We start from the raw sequence: 22,604 nt of genomic DNA, 5'->3' as shown, positions 1-22,604 counted from the left end.
TCCAAACTATTATCTCATTATCCAAAAATGTCTTATATGATTTCACAGGTGTGAGACCACAGTGCCAAAGAAACAGCAATGAACATGTTATGTGATGCAAAGGTAGTTACCATCTGTAAGATTTAAGGGTGAAATTAGCCTTATTGAAGGCAGTGGGTCTTTGCCACTCATTGCAGTAGGGTTTCAATGTTACCATCAGCATATCTTTAAGTTCTCATTAATATGTATTGCCTGTTGGTGTGTCCCGGTGCCGCCCACTGGCTGTGTGTTTGTGGTGAAATGCTCTGGTGGAGGTGGGATGAAACACTTTTTTAGATCTGCTAGCATTTGTTCTAAAATTAAGAGAAAGGACTAAACCAGATCCAAAGCGATTCATAGAAAATTGTTCAAAGAAATATAAAACAATTTTGTAAAACTCTGATATTTGTATTGCTTTGCTAAGCTGTTAGGTCAAGGCATCTTCTGCTGTATTAAAATACAAAAGTTAAAAGACTGCTAATAGTCTTCCTGTTCACCCCACTCGACTGCTGGATCATCATCCATTCGCAGAATAAGATAGGAGAGAAGCTGAAAGAGGTTCTGCCACAAGAGTAATGAGACAAAAAAGGAGAGGTCGCTTACATCTATCTCACAGCGGTCTCCGGCATAGTTGACGTCGCAGAGGCAGTGGAACTTGTTGAGTAGGTTCTGGCAGAGGCCCCCATTCAGACACGGGTCGGAGCTGCACTCATCGATGTCCTTTTCACACCTAGAGGAAAGACTGCAAATAGTGAGCATCTGAAATCACAAATAAAACACACCGAACAGCACATTTTTAATTAAGAAGCTTTTGTGGGGGGAGAGAGAGAAGGATGCTCTCTTTGAAATCTGCAGTCTCAGTCCACATATGTTTATGATTTTATTAACTACCTGATTAGCCACATCTAATCCTGAACTTCCTGTATTATTTTCAAACACAGATAGTTAAGCCGGAAATTTCATCTCTGTAAAGTATTTCATGGTTAATGGTGCTTAACAATGTGAAATAAAAGTTTGTGTATGATTTTAGAGCGAGATCCAGCACGCGTCCTGCCGACAGCCTGCTTATCCGTTTTCATTGTTCCTGGGAGCTGAGGGCGCGTTTTCCTTCTCAGTAGTCTGGATATAAGTCAAACAAATGTGTGTTTTTCCCAGCTGAGTGCCCCTGGGAATGCTCGCCTGCTTTTTTTTTCCCCCCCTCAATTTGAAATGCCAATAGATCCCCAGCAGAATCTCCTATCTGGTGAGGACACGGGCCTGAGAATGGTAAGAGTGGTGCAGAACAGGGCTTTACAAGCTTAAACAGGTACCATTAAATGTTTTTGAGTTAATTCTGATGATAAAGGAAATTTGAGTTCTCATACTTTCTCAAGGTGACCTACTGAACATTAAAGAGGAACATGTGATGTTGTCTGAAAACTAGGAGTGATTTGGTGATTTGCTGCTCTGATGAAATTCCCCATTAATACCCTACTCCTTTTTTTTTTTTTTTTTTCCAAATAATGCTAATGGTTAATCCTAATTTTTCCAGATAAAAAATCAGATTTATTGTTAAAGAAGAATGTGAGAATGATAAGGAATTGCTTTGTTCAATCATATTTATAACTGCAAAATAAATTTTAGTGTTACATTAGAGGAGAGCTGTTCTTTATATTAAACACTTTTAGCTGATTTTCTTTATTGATCTATAAAAAAGTTTCAACAGTTTCCTTTGGTGGTATGTTATATTCACATACTTCAAAAAGTTAAATTAAAGTATTAATCCAATATTCAAAAATTGTATAGCTATGAATTTACCTATGCAAAACCAAAAAAAACCACCCCACAGTCTTGCAGGGAACCAGGCATCTGAACCCAACCGAATCTCAAGAACACTTGAAAACCTAACTCCCTTAGGTAATTTCAAAAAAATCAAATGAAAGGAAAAAAAATCAATGAAAAATTTGTTTTCAAGAGACAGCTATGTCTCCTTTTATGAACAGCAATATTTTCACATTTCCCTTTCCACCTATTATTAAGTTTGTTCTTTTTTTGTGATTCCAAGTCAATTGATTGACATAAGATACTATTTTCTCTACACTGTGCATCAATGGATTTCTGAGGGATGAAATACTGTCTTAAAGGAAAATGCCTGTTTTATGAATCTGATAGATAAATATACAAAGGGTTTGGGATTTAATTTTTTATTAACTGATATATTTGTATTTGTTCTGAAAAAAAGAAGGGGTGAAATTTTCTCATTTGGTATACTAAGATCTGCAAGCACAGAAGCGCTACTGGTTTATGGTTTGGCAACCTGGAAAAAAAGAGGACAAACAGTCAATTTTAGACATTGGAGAAGAATGCCTTGCTGTGATAGTCCATTAAAGCTCAGTGTGCTTGGTACAAGGCTACCGTTCAATATGAGAATCATGGGAACCATAAAATAGAGATTATTGCCAGCCGGTGGGATGGATGTAAGGAAGATTCATTCCCAAAGCTGTAGTTAGCAAGTTGCCTGGCAGGGGAAGGAAGAAGGAAGAAGTATTTTCCTTCTCTCTTGAAGTACCAAGAAATATACACACCAAAGTGTCTGGCAATATGCTTTTATTTTCTTATTTTATTTTATTTTATTCGATCTTTTCCCCTTTTTTGGATGTTGTGAGGTGGTACACAGACCTTCTGGATGAGCGAAACAGTATGATGCAGACATGTCTGCCAGCTACACTCTGCACTGAGTGGGTGGAAATTTTCATTTCATGCATCTTTGATAGCTTATTGGACTGTTTTCACAAAATTGGTGAGTTAATAAGTTTTTGAGAGAATGAAAACCGTTTGTTGAAAGCTTCTTTCTGTTTGCAGAGTCAGCATCGCTTGGTCCTGCTGCACTTTTGGATATTAAACTCTGATGTAAAGCTGATTTCACTAAGAGCACGTACGGCATTTCCTTTCTCGCTACCCAAAAGGGTGCCCTTACCTATTCAGCCTGATTTATGACTAGGACAACATCTTCCTACATTTGTACAGCACCTGATGCCCTGAGGCTGTCAGGACTCCCTGCTCCAGAACTCTTTGCAGAACATTATCAAATGGTAAGTGTGAATTGTGACGACATGCTACAAGATAAAAATTTAACTGAGCGGAAGGCCCCTTCTGTTTCAGACTAAACTATAACGTGTAAAAAGTGTTTCTGAACTTGTTTTTAAAATAATAATTCTGTTTTTGTATGGCAGCATTCAGTAAGAAAGGTACAAGCTGTAGCACCACCAGGTATGTCGTCATCTCATACCATCCCTGTGGGAAAATAGATTGTGTATTCACAATGCTATGTGTGAAAATGAAACAGTTTTGCATATTCGTGTGTCAGTGTATTGCGGCTGATTTTTATACACGAGCAGGATATATATATTTATGTGTCCCCACCTGTAGAAAGATAACAACATAACTTGTTATATACAAAACGGGCATGGAATCCAAAAAACAGCCACATAGAATTAAGTATACAGTGCTGTCTAAGAAATAATACCTTCCCCTGGAGTTAATGGTGCTATGTTGGATTAAATCCTGCTGCATTAATTTGTGATCGTTGTCTAAGTAAAACAGCTATACTTTTAGGCCCTCAGAACCACTGAAGCAAGGAACTGCTCAACTTAAGCAACTGTTTTGTCTGTGTTTCTGCAGGAGGGCAAAACCCCTCGGGCTGTTACACGCTCAACCTTTCTGGAACAGCTTCTGGAAGAATTGCTCCACAAAAATCTGCTGGGCAGAGCATCTCACCGTTCTCCAGCAAACCCAGGCAGGCACACACATTTCAGCTCGCCGCTAAGATCGGTGCAGTTGCCATAGTTGAAACAGGTGAGGTTTCTCTCTTCGTTCCCACAAACTGTATACGGTAATCTTCTGTATCTAGGTAAATAAGAAGGAAATGGCAGCTGTTATTTGCACTTTCTTTGTTTCTGGATGTCTCATGCTCTCCCAGCTTTTAATTTCACTCTAGTCCACTGCTTTAGTAGAAAATAATTAGATCTACCTTGCAAATTTGTTATTTGAATGCAGAATCTAGCGCTGTTAGTCTCCAAGTAGAGGGAGCAGTGCTCCTGCTGGCAAATACTATTCAATACCAATGGGAAGGCATTACGTTTTAGCTGTGAACGAGCACACGGTTTCAGGGGCTGCACATTCTTAGTGCCTCCCTGGTTTCCTTTTTGGAAAGGAAACCCCACATCTGTGTGCAGTGACGCACCTGGAGCCTGGGCTACTCAGGATGCTCACGGCTAGTGGTAGGGAGCAACTGAGATGGGGGAGAAACGCTGTTAGTGGCTGGGGTACCGTCCAAAGGGAAGAGAGCAGGAACTGAGGTGTAAGACTCACAAAACATGTTTTGAATAACTTTTTTTTAATTTGCTGAATTTGGTTTTCCTTTTCCAAGGATTTACTGGTAAGTTAATGATTCATTTCTTAGCTAAACAAAACAAAAAAAAGGGGACAACACGCTACCTATATGATGTGGATCTATGGGACACCTGGACAACTTAGTAGAAGAGTTCAAAAGAGAGAATTAGCGGACAAGATTGGCCATACCGGCCAATATAAGGCATCTTCAAATCTCAGGATGTCCTCACTACTCAGAAATAGTCAACAAAAATTGGCAATTGTGTAATTATAGCCTAAAAGACTAAGACTGGGAAACACAAAGACAATTGTCTGTTTGCGTGCTTTGGACTTTTGTGTGGGGGGGACTTGCGTGCTTTGCACCAGACTGGGTTTGTTGGAGTCCTCTGGAGGAAGGAGAGGATTTTGCCTTCTCTGAGAGCACAGGTCGTGCTCAGAAGGGAGAAGTTTATGGTACACAGAGAAGGGCAAGTAAAGGAGAGTGAGGCCAGGGAAGAGCCTGCAGCCTTTATATGCGGGTATCTGAGAAGAATAAGAAACAGGTATGTGAGGAGGCCTCAGAAATGATAAGAGTGGGCTGTGTGGTGTCTGCAGCCGCCAGGATTGCTAGGCTGAGAGAGTAAGCTTGTAGCAAAAGACCCACAAAGCAAAGATGCTGTGGGTGGGGAGAAAAACTTCCTTGCAAGCCCTTCTGATGTTATTTTCTCTTACCCACTAACTCTGAATTTCTCTGCTGACAGTTCTAGAGCTCTATTACTCTAATAAAGTATAGTTCTAGAGATTCAAAACCCTTAAAGTCTTTTTTTCCAAAAAAAAAGTTGTCACACATCTATCTGAGCTCTGTCGGACTTGTAATCCTGTCATCAGAGAGCTCATGTCACCCAGGCTGGCAGCAGAGCTGTGCCTTGTTCCCTGTCTCCCTGCTCTGCCTCGTCAGTCCCTGCCTCAGCTGCCATCTCTCCACTGCCTCGGTCCGCATCCAACGGAGCGGTACTGCAGACTCTTTACACATTAATTCTGCAGCCATGGTTAATATAGAAATAGATGCCTAACAGCCAACATACAGGTCTGTAATGTGCAGTTTATTAAACGCACATTTAAAATGGAGACACCAATGGTGTAATAATTCTTCAGAAGAGACGTGACAAAATCATACAGATCTGTCTTGTTTATAGTACCTGCAAAATTTTCCTGTGAAGTTACCAGCACACAGGCAAGAATATCCATCAATCCCATCTACGCAAGTGGCCCCGTTTGCACACTGGTGGCCCCGGCAGTTGTCTATGTCCTCTTCACAGTTTACCCCTGTGTAACCAGGTTCACAACTGCACTCATAAGAGCTGATCCCGTCAGTGCAGTTCCCATGAATGCAGGGGTTTGAAAAGCATTCATCGATGTTGACTTCACAATGGGTGCCAGTCCATCCTTTGGGACATATGCAACGGTAGGAAGTATAGAAGTCTTCACATATCCCCTCATGCATACAGGGATCTGAGCTGCAGACTTCTACCTGCGAACAGCCAGTAAGAGCAGGGTTTGCGGATATTTTGAGAAACTGCTCCTCTTGAGGTTTTTTAGTAGGGATGTCCTCATTTTCAAAGTATGAGAGATAAATGCCACTGATTTCTATGGTGCTCATGCATCCTCGCAGGCCATCCAGACTGTCAAAAGCCTTGTCAGCCACATAGATGTCTGTCTCGTCTCTTAAAAAGTTGAGGCTTCCTGCGGCAGTTGTGCTAGTTGCGGTGTCTTTCTTGCTGTCTATATCCATGTGCCATCTAGAGAACTGGGACAGAGGCTCTACCATAGAGACCGTCACTTGGTGCCATTTCCCGTCACTCACGGGCAGTGAGCTAGCAAGGGTCAGCTTATAAAAGCTGTTGCCGCTTTGTAATTGAAAGACTAATTTGGAGTTGTGAATACTGATGATAACAAACTCTGGCTCCTTCTCCGCATACAGCAGAATCACGTCAGTGTCCCTAGTTCGAAAGCCAAATATGATATTGGTGAGGTCTCTGCTGATTTTTCCATTGCTTCTGTAAAATATCGCACTGCTTCGGCCACTAAACACTGCATTAGCAAGACCTGTGCAAAGATAATAATTGAGAAACCAGGCCAACTTTAAACCGATACATGTGGAACAATCTCTCTGCAGCACCCCATGCTCCCCATCATGTAAGTCCTTTTGGGTTTTCTGAAAAACAATCAAATTCCACCAGTGTTTCAGTTATCCTCGCCTGCCCCTTCTGGTTATAGAAATTACAGGGCAGTGCCAGCAGCAGCTATAATGACATCAGAAGTGTGTTGCTTTGCATCATCTCAAGCTATAATTCTAAAGATATAACTCTAAATTAGTGTTATGTCTCTTTTTCCTCTTTAGGCAAAGAGGAGGTGATCATGATCGTATACAACGTAAACCTGAGGCTGAGAGGGTAGTTCAAAAGAAGATATACATTTGTCATTTGCTAGTTATTCCCCATGACAGATCTGGACAGGGCGAACCTTTGTTCTCAATTCCTCTTTTCTTGGAAAAACCACTAAAGAGGTTTTAGAAAGTATTTGATTGGATCCCAGTTTGCTCTCCCTGATGCAAACAGGATTAATTTAATTGAAGTCAGCTGGCCAAAAGCCCCTTCAAAATCAACGTAAGAAGAGTGGTGGCTGTCACGTTAAAGCCAGCTTCTGCTGCCGTGTGGGCACTGCCGCAGCCCTGCTGAGGGCACCGAGCCTGGGCTGGCGGGACTGACGGGGCAGCAGAGGGCTTTGTTTGAACTGCGGCGACCGAAAATTGATGGGCAACAGCATGGCAGTTTTATGGATGTCTTCACAAAGGTATTTGACATCTTTCATTAGATGTCTTTCTAAAACGCGCTAACTCGCTGGGCTGTGAATTTGCACGTTCTGAGATTCGTGAGGATTATAGACAGGGAGGAGAGACAGGAAGGCATGTCTTCTCTTTGTACTTCAGACAAATTTAGCTTTGCAAGATCCCAGCACTAAGATAAGGGGGGGTTCCTGCACTATCTCTGGGCAGTAAATCCTGGTGAAAAGAACGCCTGTGAATCCCAGTACGAAATTATTGACTGCGTATCCTGACACTAAGGCAGCGGAGGTGTAACCACGTTGCCTAGCACACCAACTGTGGTGTCTTTCTCATAGGAAAAGTTTCCCTAGAGGAAACCATACTAAAAATGAAAGTCACACCTTTTCAAAATTATTTCTGATTTTGCACGCCTCACAAAGCTGAGTTTTTTAAGTTCATAAAGCTAAAATACTCCTGTAGAAGTCTTATTAAGTCCTGAGCACAGCAAGCCATCTGGATGCGCTTTTACTCTCAGTTGTGACGCTGTGCATTTGGTTTTGCTGTTACTTGATGTTCCCCGTGTCATCTTCCTGTACTGACTTTTTCTCTTTTTTTGGAGTGCATGTTTTCCTAAAGGACTTGCTAATTGTAGCCATCTAAGTGGAACTATAGCCAGAGCCCATGGAAGACAACTCTTTCTGTGCCTTAGCTTAGAATGGTAGCCAGAGCACCAGGCTGTCAGAGAACTCACTGGCCAGTAAACTTTCTTTCTTTCCTTACCTTGAGTTGAACAACAAGAAGTCTATGCTGTAGTTAAGAAAACAACTAGCTAAAAATACAGCTCTATAGGGCAGGAATTTTTTAATATCTATTAGTAAAACTCCCTACTGTTGCCATATAAACCAGCACAGAAATCCAAAAGTGATCTAGATGTGTAAATGACCTTGAGTTTAGCAAAAGGAAACAGTTCAGATAGTTTTCACTTCGCTGTCCGTGTGTGTTTACAGTCTGCTGTAATATGCAATAGGAAAGTTTATGAGAGAACGTATTTTGATGTTTTAACTAAGGACGCCTATTAGAGAAAGTGCAATTATTTTAATTTCAGTTCTAAATTTTAACAAGTGCTGCAATGCTGCTTCTAACAATCATCTCAACAAAAATAATATCATATTGGTCTGTCAGCAAATTGTCCGTGACAGAAATCTTTTGTTGACCAACCTTCCCATTCCTAAGAGTCAGCCATTCTAACAGCTCCCATCAGACTGTATGTGTATTTATCTTCCTTCACAGCATCGTTAGGGCTTTCTTTGAGAGCAAAAAAAAAAAAATATTGCTTAAAAATCCTTACTTGCTTTTTAAATCCTGCTCCAGGCTGGGAAGGAGAAGGAAAGTGGAGAAGGAAAGAGATATGCAGTGTGACTAATGTTCTTAAAACTGCTAATGGTCATCAATTTTCAAATATACTACTTGGCATGCAGGTGCTTTTTATGACGATAGTAGTTGAATAACCATACTGCTGGTATTAAGGTTACTTTCTTCAAAGATATTTAACATGTAAGAAAATCAAATGATGCAACGTATGTCATGTAGCTTGTCTTTTCAGGAGGATGCAGAACACCCTCATGTTAATCCGACACTGGATACCCTCTTATCTCTTTGCAGTGGAAGTGTGAGGGGTACACTCACACTCCAGCAATGCACTGATCTATTGTACAACCTTGACAACTTGTGTTGAGTAAGTCAAAAGCAAAGGCCCTCTAAACATCTGTGTCAGGGCAGCTGGTTGAAAATTTCTGGGTTTGGCAGGGCAAATTCTCCCCAGTACTCTTACTTACAGTTGACGTTATTTTAATATGGAAATAACATTTGAATGAACTTTAAACGAAGGAAAAATGGAGTTTTAAGGAAACACCGAGGAAATTTTCTATTGTTTCTAATCTCCAAAGATGACAAGAATAACAGAAATGTACCTACATTCAAATCCTTGGTGCACCAGCTGGCATTGTGCTTCAGGAGGACAGAGTCCAAGCTCACACCACTTAACTTCCTCGCATGCCTTCCCCGCTGTGTTAGGGGGGCATGTGCACGTGAAGTCATCCCAGATTGAATAGCACACACCACCATTGTGGCAAGGGCTGGACTATGGGGAAAGAAAAAAGACAACCTAAGTATGAATAAAGGCTGGTGAACTCCCAGCTCTAAGGGTGGGGGGCTGTTTGGCAAAAAGGAGAATTCTGTTTATTTCAGAAGGAAAGTGATAAAGACCAGTACTATGACAGCACAGCATGTTTAATAATTGGTGAAAAACGGTATTTCAACCTTAAAATATTTTAATCCTCCCTATGCGAATACATTTTGCTGCTGATATTTATCATATGTAGCATAACTCAACCAAAATGCTTCCTAGCATTTTTAGATATTTTTCTAAAATGTCATTATCATCAAATGGATGTGTATGGAAATGGACAAAAAATTAAAAGAAATCCCCCATTATAAACACATGAAAATACTCTGAAAAATGTCATTCTTACCTTGCAGAGGTTGTCACCAGTGCAGCCTTGGGTGACATTGATCAGAGTTCGGTTGATAAAAGAATTCAGTGGATTGGTGATGGGGAAGAATTCCAGCGGCTGGTGATTCACTCTTATATCTTGGATGCAGCCTTTGAAATACCTGCCATTTCTATCAATTTCTTTGTTATCTGGTAGGCCTCCGATATAAAGAATATCCTTACTTTGGATGGTTAGTACTGGAGTAGAAATAAAGCCTAGGTATTGAGAGGATTGGAACAATTCCATCTTATTTGGTTCTATTTTTAATGTTATTAAGTGAAAGTTTCCATCGTTCATGGAGTGTTTCCCTACTAACTTCACAGAATTTAGAGCTAACAGTGTGAGTTTCCCACCTTCCAAGTAGACTCTTATGTAGAGGTAAGTACTGTTTCTCAAAGCCAGTAACAAGCCAGAAGATTTGCGTGTTCGGACAAACATTGATATGTCCAAATTTTCGTTCTGAGTGGCACCAAGAGAAAAAGCAGCATAGCCTGAGGAGTCCTCAGATCCAAACCGGCCTGGAATGTACTCTTGAGGTCAGAGATACGGGAAAAGATAAAAAGAAAGAGAAGAAGGGAGAAAAATGAAATAGTTAGGGCTACATGACAAGGGAGCCAATGCAACGATCAAATAGCTACTTCTAGTAATATTTACGTATGGTAGTAAGATGTGCTGGTATTTATGGATGAATAAAGACTTGATCCAGCTGTAAATAGCTTCTATTTCAAAATTCCTGTTGGCTTCCATGGCTGTAGCATTAAGCCCCAGTACAGGACCAGATGTTATATTATTGGGCATATTTTTCCCCTTTATCATGCTCTGTGTAATGCTGTGTTTTCAAATGGTTAAACAAGGACAGATTTCCATAGTTTCCTGGATTGGTCCTCAGAAAGATCATTTTGAAAAGAACCTAGCTGCTTTGATCCTCTGATGACCATGGAAGTTAATGTAATTCTGGAACTTTGTGATATTTTTTGCCCTGATTCCAATTGTAGAAATAGCCGAAAGCTGCTCAGCAAACCTCTCTCGTCTAAAATCTCCAAACAGGGCACCTACTTGGTGTTGCTTGGACTCCCCAGTTCTCTGACAGACTTTCTGTTGCTGGGGCTCCACATATGCTGATACACATCAGCTTGTATCCAGTTACGAATCGTGATCAGTCCTGTGAGTGCCCACAATGCTATGGTGTCGTGGAGGAAAAATGATCCAGGATTGAGTAAACCTTTTTTTTTGTGTGTGTGTGCTTATCAATTAAAACGATTAAACCAAAACCATCTGTCTCTCTCCCTTACTCTATATTTTCAGTAATGATTTTCAGACTTGTAAGGATACAAAATATGTAGCCCAAACCTTATTTTATTCTGATGAATCATCTCGTTAAAGCACAACAAAGTGTTTCTATTTTTACATTTTAAGTTTCGTGATCTTGTCCTCAATATTATAGACTTCCTGCCTAAACACTTTCAAGAGCTATTTTTAATACATCAAATTCATAGAAAGAATAAACCAAGCTTTTTAAAAATGCTCACGTAGCTAAAGAATCAGTCCTCTTTTGTGCAGTAAAACTCCTAGAGCGAGACCTCATAGGCCAAGTTTCCGCCTGCAGCACTACTTTTTTTTATGACTACATTAAAAAAAACAATGAAAATAGGGGACCGACTGTGAAGCCCCAACAGACCCTTAAAAACCACATTGCACTACTATGTGGCATGGTAATATTATTTAGCAACAGGAATAAATCCCTTACTTGTTCCAAAACAGACAATTTCATAAATAAATTAAATTTGAAATATTTTAATTCTGTGAATATTACCAATATACCTACGTCTGCTTGTTAAAACTCTGGTATTTAGAAATAAATATTTGTTGAAATGGGTGTTTTCAGGCATTAAATCTCTCCAAGTTGTGTCTTCTCTATAAGGTGGTACTAGAGACTGAGATATTTTTTCATAAGAGTAAAAAGAAAATTTCTGCTAGAATGAGGATTCCGCATTTGCAGTATTAGAAGGAAGCATTAATCTTCCAAAAGGTATTTCATGTTTACAATTACTTTGTTGCATTTCTCTCTATTCATAAATATACACATATATCTATCTCATCAATCTGATCTTCGGTTTGATGAGATGGCTAGCATCACCTTGGTCAATATTAACCTCTTGGGTCACAACATCTGGATGTTGATCAAAATGAGTCAACATCTGTTTGTTATTTTGTATATGTAGAGAAAATATTGCCTCTTGTCAATTAAATACTTGGCAGCGACTTTTCTTCAAAAAGACACTAGCAAGTCTTATGTTATCCTTTACCACAAGTCTCCCCCACTCTGCCTTTTAAGAAACCTGCCACAGTCTTTTAAATATGGCATATATCTAGAACCCATGTATCAAAATGGCATGGTGCCATGATTTGCAAGGAATATTGTGGTCAGCAAGGAAAAAAAAAAAAAAAAAGCATGCTTTCTAATCATTCTCAACAGTTCTAATGCCAGTATAAGCCTCTCCTGGCCCTGACTGGTTTTAATTTTGCTTCATATAAGGAGGCAAACATATTTACCAGATGTTGTCCTCCACTCTAAAGTTGCTTTCCAAATCTTTGGATAAATTACAGCTAGACTTCAAAGAAGTCTGTTACAATTACCTCTCAGACTTTGTCATTTTGCAATAAAACCAAAAAGAAAAACTATTGAAAAGTATTGATAACTATTAAGTATAGCATACAAAATGAAATTGTATTTAAACATTTTGAAATGTATTTCAAGTTACAGCTTTCTGCCGCAATGCATTCAATAAACCCCTGGGGCCAGTTGTTCAGCTGATGTAAATCAACGTAGTTTCACTGGCGGCAGTGCAGCCACACCAGTTTACACCAGTTTAGGATCTGTCCATTCCGATCTAACCGTGGCTCGGCTGTTGGGCTTCATTTTTTCCAGTCCACTTGGCAAGTATATAGACATAAATATATGTATGCATGTATATATGTATGTATGTATACGTGTGTGTATGTATGTATTTCTTCCTCCCTAAACATTGCTATGATTGACCATGTGTGGATGGTTAGTAAGGGGGCAGAGAGGGAAGCAGGGGCAAGGGTGCTGCGTGAAAGACTCGGTCTTGTACAATTTTCTTAAACAAAACTGCTTGTTTGAATTCCCTAAAACTTTTGCTGAGGAAAGACTGCAGAGTCCACCCCAAAACGTTCCTGAGGGGGGCTGTATTTACAGCCCCAGAGGGTTTCACACAGCAGATGCAGCAGAGCGGGGAGCTGGGGAGGGACCTCCTGTTGTCCTTCCACTTTGCCTCAGCCTGCGCTTGGGAAGACCCTTTGCAGCAGGGAAAGCGCTATGGGCATCTGTGGCTTGTGTATTCCTGCTGGTCACTGCCAAAGAGGCTGTTTGCTGAGACGTGCTCTTTTGCTGCTGAGACATGGACACGTTTCCCTCTGGCCAACAAGCAGCTCTCTGGTAACGGCCGCCTTCGGTAGCGACTGTCCAGAGCTGCCCAGGACCAGCTGAGATGAATGGGCCCTGTTTCCAGCCTCTGAAACCCTGCCTTCTCCTTGGGCTAATCAGATTAAGTTAATAATATAATCTTGTTCATTTTTTAAAATTGGAATCTGTCTTTTTTTAACTTGCGCTACTTTTGCTTGCCTTTCATTGCCTTAAATGAGTTTCTTTATAAAAGCCTAGAGAGCTTGAGGATAAAATTTTCAAAGAATGCTTTGAAAGTAAGACTTACTTAAACTCCAAGTGACTTGGTTGCTTTCTAAATTTTACTCAGGGTGCATAACCTCCAGTGAACTACAGTTTTCCAGAGTTTATGGTGTGCTAAGAGCACTAAGAAGATTTTAAAATTGGATGAGTGGAATCCACCAGTTTAGCCTGACTTTTTTTGTCAGGCTGAAAAGCAGCCTTCCCGGGAAAGTAACTAGAAAATAACGAAGGCGTGCTACTACTAACCTCTTGCACTTTCTTACCAGTTGACAATAAGCTCCAGAGATCCCAAGGGTCACGCCGTTTCATCACCGGGTAAACAAGATTGTTTATGATCATGTTTTCAGCAACCACTTAAAAGACGAACGCCAGCAGCATTCCCTTACCTGTTGCGCAGCTCGGCCCTGTGTAGGGCCGGTAGCAATTGCAGTGGTAGCTCAGCCACAGGTTGGTACAGCGTCCCCTGTTCTTACAAGGGTGAGTTTCACACCAGTCCTTTTTAGTACATCCTGTCCTGACATTTAAAGATGATTCAGGTGATAGGTTCTCTGGAGTAATAACATTCAAGTCTATTTCAATGTCCTGGAGACAGCCTACAAATGAAGGTGCAGAACGTATATTATAGGTGTTAAGCAGAGAGTTGCCGCTAATATTCCCCACTGGTAAGCCGCCCAAAAACGTGCTCTGAAATGCAAGCATCACGTGATCGTTATCTATCATAGCAGACGTTTTATTGAGACATGATTCTACACAAGAGCTGTCAGGCAAATTAAGAGTAACAGCTCTTGCCAAGGTTACCTCCACGGAATGCCATTCTCCATCACTGACATTATGTGAAATATGCAAAAGAGCCTGTGGCTGGTTATTGACTTGCATGGATAACTGTAAGTAGCCATTCAGTAACTCCAGCTTCGCAAATGTGTTTTTCTCCCCTCGGTAAAACAGCAAAGCCGTGGGTTGCACAGTCTGAAACCTCAGGTTCATGTTATAGAAAAATTCCTTTTTAGGAGTCACAGGATTCTTCAACAAAAGGAAACTGTTTCCTTGAAAAGAAAATGTTGTTACGGTTTCACAGTGCATTCCAGTATACCCAGGTGAACACACGCAGCTGAATCCGTGTTGGCCATTTTTTAAATGTGGGATACATATTCCATTGTTTTGGCATTGCTGATCAGTACAGCCACGGAGGACTTCTGTACAGTTCCAGCCACCATAATAAATCCCTTCTTTGTCTGCAGGTGGGCAATGGCAAGTGTAATTCCCAGGAAAATTCTCACAGATTCCACCATTTTGGCAAGGGTTCGTGTAACATTCGTTGATGTCTTCATCACAGTGAGTACCTGAAGAATAAGCAAAGAATTAGACATTTTGGATTGGATAATTGGAGCCCAAAATGACATTTTTGATAACATGAGTTTTATTAAATTTTCGTTAATTAGAGGGGAATGTCTTGATTGACTAACAAGTCTAAACCATGTTAAATATAAAAATACCATTCACATGCCATGGTTTTCTTGTGCAAAGAATTATATAAACACCTTAGCGATAATCACATTTTAGAGAAAATATGCAACTAAACTGGCAGTTTTGATACGGATAATGTGATGAAGTTGAGATAAACACCACCTCCAAAAGATGCGCCCAAGTAATTGTTTCCCACCTATTCTGTGGCGGATATCTAGAATGCTTTGAGAGGAACTGAATTATTTATCACATATAAAAAGCCAAGAATTGTTGCTTAATTCATATTCATAATACAGTAAGTTGATGAGTCTGCTGGTCTTTTCTTCTCTTTCACATTCATTCAAACAGTAGAAGAATTACAGACTAGTATTCCTGGTCCCATATGAAACATCTTAGAGCAACGATCTTCAAGAGAGAGCCACAGGACTTATAAGTACTATATGATATAGTGGGACAGACTGACAAGTAGGCGAACATCCCTGCAAAACGTATGCACAGCAAGCTGGCTATCTGAAGAACTAAATTTGGAGAGTGAGGAGGGAGCTGCGCAGTGTGACAATAAGAAATCCAAAGAACTTAAACCTACATCCTATTGGTGGTGTGGGCAAGATGCCGTGAGACGCACCCCATCCACCATGAGTGAGCAGTTGCTGCACTTCAGGGTTAGGTGCGTACTGCAGTTATTCACAAATGAACAATGGATCTCAATTCTTCCAAAAAAGAGGCAGCGGTGACTTCTGGTCCGCCAGCCATGGTCTCATACTGTGTGGAGAGTTCACCTGGGACGTGATCTGAGAGAAGCTCTTGGAGGGGTTTGAACCTGTGTGTCCCAGCAGAATATTCCTGGTACCGTGTATCTACAGTGAACTTTCTTTACCTCTCCTATACGCAAAATATAAAGCAAGAAAAGATGAAAGGAATATTTTCTCAAATGTGTCAGAGCTCGGTGATGAGAGAGCTTCTGTAGAAGATGGGCAATACAGACTCATATTTCCTCCTCTTGCATATAATTCTCGGCTTCTGGTATATTGGGTAAAAGGATTGCTCCTCATCGCAACTTCACTGTAATTTGATAGATGTGACCCAAGTATGTCTACTGGATCACACTTCACAAAGAAAAACAAATCTGTTCCTCTTGTAAAACTAATCTGTTTATCCCTCTACACTGTCGTTCATCTATAAAGTGGTAATTATAGTAACTTCTCCCTTGAGCAATCAAGTGACCGATATCTATGCAATGGATCAGGGAAAATGTGTTTCTTATCTCCCTTGGAAGCAGGCAAAATATCCAAATACTTTTTTGAAAACTCGTGCTAAGTACAACTCCTAATATTTCCACTTCTCTTCACAGTTATTCTAGAGGAACATAAGATATACTTTGCAGTCAGTTTTCAAACTAGTATTACCAGCACGAAGCAGTTAATAGATGTAATTATGCCTGTCTTCACAGCAAAACTGGTGCCTGTAAATTAGATAATGAGGTATGCTGAGACTCACCAAGCTGCAGCTAGGTACAAGGCACCACACCTAATTTTACATACAAATTCGCATTGAGCTTTATTTTTACAGTCAAAAAAAAGCAATTTTTCACAGAAAATTACGAAGCAGCATTCAGTCACAATAAATTGCTTCAAATAACAGTAGATAAATGTAGTTACTCAGCCTAATTCCTTGCCTGTCCACTTTATTCAATCACAGTTGTAACTAGACCCATCTTGGAGAGTGGTAAATTACAGGAGAGCCAGAAGGGAACTGAGAACTGGTTGAGATTTGTTGGAAAGATTAGCCAGAGTGAAGTGGTCGTAGCATGTATATAAAAGGCTTGCTCTTTTGTGATCCTCCTCACTCACCAGTCTTCAGCTGGAGCATATAGTCTCCACTTGAAGCTTCAGATTATCAAACGCAGCGAGTGCCGTCTCCCTGCTCTGGCAGTGGGGTTTGACAGCAGCAGTCTCTCTCGGGTTTCCAGCCAGGCTCATATTTAGTCCAACGTGAGATGTCTATGTATACCTTAATGTGTGGTGGCACCTGGCAGAAATATGACTCATTGGGACTGACTTTCTCAAAGTGAAGTGCACTTCCCAAACCGTTACTGACCGGGGGCCAGAGCGATGCCTGCTTTGCCCAGTTTGTGGCAATTTCTGTGTTAGCGACATGTCCTGCTTTTGCTATTCTGGTATATGAAAAGTGAAGTTACTGTGAGCTGTTTCCTGTTTTGGTCAATGTTTTAGTACATCTCCTGCCTGATATTGCTCCCTTCCCTGCTTTGACATCAAGAACAATGTGTCCACAGGTCTTGTATACAACTCAGTCTTAACGTGACAGCTGTAGAAATGCACGTCTCTTGATTTTTGTGTCAGAGATAAAAAATCAGAGCAGCCTCGAAGCCGTAGGATCAGGGATGTATTAGCCTCGTCATAGGGCTTGAGAGCAGTCAGAGCGTGCTTAAGGATCTGTAGACTAGGAGCCCCTATAAAACCTTTCCTAGAAAAAAATCAGCATAGTGAATGGCTAGATATTTAGGTGCTGCGTTCTCAGTAACGCATGATGACTCTGTGTATATTTATTACCCCAGGGCACCCACGAGGCACCACCTTTGCCTGGGAGCTTGTGGTCTGAGTCACACCTTGCAATAGTGGCTTGTCTCTGAACGGATGAAACAGATGCATCAACTGAACCCAACTTTACAATAATGTTTAGTGCCTGTGTTGTTCTCTACTTCATAGAATCAGCCATAAAAATAATGAAATCATTTCAGGAGAATCTAAACTTGGATATCATATATGTTTCTACCTTTAAATTTAGCTAACACATTTGATAATAAAAGCATCAATGTCTAACGAAGAAATAAATCTAGTTTTACGAGGAGGTGCACATGTTATTGTTAGTGTATTCCTTGCCTATAGAAAATGAGTAACACCAGTTACTAAATGCAAAGTGACTATCATAGAGCCACTTAAATACGAGCAATTTCATAAGCATTTCAGTGTCTGAATACAATGCTTACTTTTTAAGTAATGATGTTAATAATACATTGCAAAATAATTATTTTGCAGAGTTGTGTGTATATATATATAAACACACGTATATACTTACATCTGTGTGCCTACAATTTCATAATAAGATTAGCACAAAAATAAATATAGGTCACACCAAAAGACAAATAATAAGCTGGTTTTTTTCATACCAAGAATAAATAAATCAGCTGTTCTTACAAGCAGTGTTGATATTGCTTGTTATCTGCCAATTGCTATACAAGCAAAGACCACTGTCACTCAAGATAAAAGCACTCTAGATAAAAGGATTAGTCAATATTTATAGAACTGTATAAGCAGTTCAAATAGCTCAGGTTGGAGGAGAAGTTTAGCATGTAAAAAAAAGTATTCTCAAAAGCTGTAAGACATACCAAATCCAATTGCAAGGGGAACTATTCTTTTTTTTTCGGTGGTTACACACGTTAGCTCAGCTAAACATATTTTTGTTTTTAAGTGAAAAGTAAAGTAAAACCATTCAGCATTTTCTCTTCTAAATATATTACACACCTACCTAAAACTTCAGATAATGTGAATATTTTAATCGTATTTTTATAGATAATTATTATTTTTTCCTCCTGCAAAGTTTTATTCAAAACAGAGATGAAACAGCTCCTTTGACTCAGTTTGATAACACCACTCATATCTGTCTCCTTTTTTCACTTACACGTTATTACTATAGGGTAGCTATTTTCTAACTGTTAACATCCTAATTAAACTATCTGTTTCAAATTTAGCAGCAAAGGTTTCCTGCAGAAGTAGGATGACCAAAGCAATTAATCAAGCATAATTCTGCCAAATGCCACTAATTTTCATTTTGATTAAACAATTATAAAAGTATTATCCAAGTTACACTTTTGATACACACCTTTGGTTAGAAATCTGTTTACAGCTTTCTGCCTTTTCAGTACCTTGACACGATATAAATATCAAGCAAGTACAAGCAAGCAGTCTGGATGGATACTACACGTTCAATACAGTCTAAGTGCACATATAATTACACAAAAAGAAAATATTTACCTGTAAACATGGTCATTAAAATGATGTAAACCTGTATCCTAGTTGCAACCATATTTTTCTGAAGGTAAAAGATGGTTTAGCACTTAAACAGTCCACAAGTTTCTGTAAGTTTCTGTAAAATTCAAACCAGTGCTTAATATTTAAAGGCTTCCTTTCCAGGATTAGCTTGCTCCACTTCTGTACCTGCTGATGTAGTCTGATGGTGTATTTTGTCCAAGCCAGATCAACAAGGCTTAAAGTAAGACTCATTAAACTGCTTACGCAATAGATATGTATTCTACTTAAATTCTTTTTCAGCATGTTCTGTCCAAGTGTGCTCACACTAAACTTGATCATGCTTCACGGAAAAGCATATTTTTAGGACCCGTTCAAACCTCATTTGTCACTTTTTGTTATTTTACAAGGTGGTGTTTTTTAAGACTGTATTTTCTTTCATTTTCAAGAGGTTTGTTAACCCAGATCAACTCTTTCATGGTCACTGTCATTCAGACAAACTGTACATCTCAATAAGCAGATAGAAAAGACCTAAAATTGTATCTAATGTCTTTATTTTATGAAGTATTTTTGTTCCATTGGCTGTCATTGTACTGTTGTACTATTATGTCTGTAGATTTCTGAGTGTACTAAAGACAGGAAAAAATAATTTACTAAAACATTTTCTTTCTTCACCTCTTGAACAAGACATGATGATTTGGACCTAATTTAATGAGAGGAAAATAGAGTTCAGGAGATTGAACTACTTATTTCTGTGACAAATTAAGCAGCATACTTTTTTTTTTCTTTTCATTACACTTTATTACATGGTGAATTGCATAAAATATTGCTAAAGCACTATCTCTTTGTGTAATTAGTGAAATTATAAAGCAAGAGAATCTTTCCCCAGGTTGGTATTTATAACATCCAAGTGGCACATGGCAAACCATGGATTGGGATCTTTGTTTTGGCAGCTTTACATTTTAAAACTTCAACAATGGATCCTGAAGCCTCTCTCAGCGTATCCTCAAGAAAGCGTTGATTTTTGGCAAGCGTTTCAATTCCTTCTTCTTCCTCAAATCATTTATTCATTAATGAGGATATTCCTGATCTCTTGTCAGATTTGTTTCTAGGTTCACCAAAAGACTCTTATGCAGGATACAACTTTGGATTCATCTAATCTACAGCTCACAATTGCTTTTATGGTGGTACTCAGAAAACCGCTTCTGCTTCCAGCCTCTGGTACAGACATTGAGTCATTTTTCCAACAATAAATTCAAATACCATGTGATAAGAATGTCATCCAGACTCTTTGAAAGGTAGGAAGCTTCAAACAAAATGAAGTTCATTTTGATAAATTAGCATGCATGTGCTTCATTAGTAGTGCTCGTAAGATGTCTCATGTGACAGCTTGAAGTTTAATATGCATTTTTATTTTGAAAATAACAAGAAAAAGTTGGAGGTTCTCAGTAATGGTCAGGCGCTTTGCCTGATAAATGTTCTGAGGAAAGATTATGAACATTTAGACTGTCAACAAGTTGGGACAGGCACACACTGCTACCGCTCAGTGAAAACACGGAGTTGATGACACTCGGAGACACAGGAACTTCATACCAGGATATTTAGCAAACTGCCTGAAGCCATGTCAGAACTGCTGGTGGGTGTTTTCAACAAACCTATCAAGAACAAGTGAGTTACAGAAGGTGGCAGTTACTCTAATTACAGTAAGGGTTTGATACTGTCTTTAATAACATTTTCATATACAAACCAAGGAGAAAAATCTATATGAAACCATAAAATGGGTATAAAATTTATGTAATCCTGCCCAGAAAGTAATTGTTAGCGGTTCCCCGTCAAACTGGGCAGCTATATTGAGTATGGTTTGGGATTTTCCTGGAACTGCTTTGGTCGGTGTTTCCATAAAAGATGTGGATGATGGTATAGAAAGTTTCCTTATTAACTTGTCTGGTAAAGCAGGGTCAAGTGAAACTTTTGAGTGTGTTAAAGACAAAATTACCTTTATAGGTGAACATAAGAAATCAGAGAAATGGTGTGAAATATATTGGATTCGATTCCGGAAGGACTCATTCAGTTTCTATAGTCTCAGGCCAGAACAACCAGCAATCAGGTGGAACAATAGTTCAGTTTACAACGCCTTGGCCATGCCTTAGCAGGAATACTGAGTACACTTTCACTGCACTGCAAGGAAGATTTGGACCAATTGGGAAGAATTCAGAGGAGAGCAACAACCATAACCACAGGCCTAGAACATATGACTTGTGAGGAGAGACTAAAAAATTAGGACTGTGCAGTCGAAAGACAAGCAGAGGAAATGGGACACGGTAACATCTTTCAGTACAAAAACCAGAGCACGCTGTTCCCTGAGACTGTAGCAAACAAGCAAAGAAGTCGTGTGTTTGACCTGCACCAAGGAAGATCCAAGTGACACTTCAGGAAAATATTTCTAATGATAATAAGGCCGCAAATCTTTGGCATAAAATATCCACTGGTGGCCATAAGGTCTATTTTGGATCCTTAAAAATAGGTTAGAGACAAAAGTGCAGTGTGACACAAGTCAGCTGACTGTATCTTAGACACACAGATAGCCCAAATGATATCTATATGTCTGTCCCAATTCTATCTTTTTCCATGTTTCTACGACTTCCTTGAATAAAATAATTCCCAGCAACTGAGCTGTAGAGGTGTCAAACTATACCTGCGCATATATGTATCTATACACATACAGGTATGAAATGCAAGCAGGAGTAAACCTTGGAGAAACTCAAATTGTAGCACACCCTTTAGAATATGCTTTATGGGACATGAAGACAAAGAGTTTGCAATAACACTTCCTCCACCTATATTTTACAGTTTTGGAAATGTCTGTTGCAAAATCCTACCTCGGGCAGAAACAACTTTTTTCAAGGGACTCATTAATACTGAGGCCAGCGGAAAGATCTGGCAGAGCGTATATTCTTCAGGGCTCCAGGTCTTAGCAGACAATCACGAAAATTCTAACTTTGCCACATCTGCACTGGTAATTGCAAAGAGATAATTACTCTTTGCTGGAAGGAGGAAATGCACATTCATGAGTGAGCAAGCGCAAGGAAATAAATTGACCATCTTTATGTCATCGTAATTAAAACTCATGCTTCTGGGCATAAATCAGTTGTCATGGAGGTCAGGAAGGAGGTTTTACTCCTATGTACATCAGCATAGAGAAAGTGAGGGGATTTTTTTTCTCCTGCTTTCCTTCAGTAAAGAACTGGCTCATATTGGATATTGAACTTAAGGTGACCAGTGATCTGATCTAGAATGGCAATTTTTGCTGCTGTCTTAGCAGGAAAAGCTCATGTAAAATGAAGGACAGAGTACAGGGCAGAGCTGGAGCACATGGAAAATTGGATACTTTAAAATAGCGGGATAATAAGCATTTGCTAACATTGGGCTAATTTGCACATGATACCTTTCACACAGAACTCTAATTTTGTAAAGTCATAAGACCTTGCTAGTTATTCCTTTATTGCAGACAAATTCACTATTCTGCTATTTTTCCTCCTGCCATTTGAAATGTACATATAAAGTTAATACTGGCTAGGAAAAAAAAAATTAAAATAGAAATAGAGTTGAGTGACTTGGCTTAATCATTAAATATGTCACTC

The 22,604-nt window shown here is 39.5% G+C and overlaps 1 protein-coding gene across 3 annotated transcripts in view; it reads right to left on the bottom strand.

Annotated features, from left to right (window-relative positions):
* The window catches only part of CRB1 (crumbs cell polarity complex component 1), a 132,444-nt gene that overhangs the window by 45,958 nt on the left and 63,882 nt on the right, over positions 1-22,604 (bottom strand). For all 3 annotated transcript variants that reach the window (XM_074596852.1, XM_074596850.1, XM_074596851.1), the window contains exons 6-11: positions 13,840-14,793; positions 9,724-10,274; positions 9,167-9,332; positions 5,568-6,474; positions 3,775-3,903; positions 622-748 (exon numbers count right to left, since the gene is read on the bottom strand). In XM_074596852.1, the coding sequence (XP_074452953.1) occupies positions 622-748; positions 3,775-3,903; positions 5,568-6,474; positions 9,167-9,332; positions 9,724-10,274; positions 13,840-14,793 (2,834 nt within the window). The remainder of the gene's footprint in view (positions 1-621; positions 749-3,774; positions 3,904-5,567; positions 6,475-9,166; positions 9,333-9,723; positions 10,275-13,839; positions 14,794-22,604) is intronic.

Source organism: Larus michahellis, chromosome 8 (genome assembly GCF_964199755.1).
Source record: "Larus michahellis chromosome 8, bLarMic1.1, whole genome shotgun sequence".
Lineage (NCBI taxonomy): Eukaryota > Metazoa > Chordata > Aves > Charadriiformes > Laridae > Larus > Larus michahellis.
Note: the sequence above shows the minus strand (reverse complement) of the source record. Positions and strands in the feature narration are given on the sequence as shown.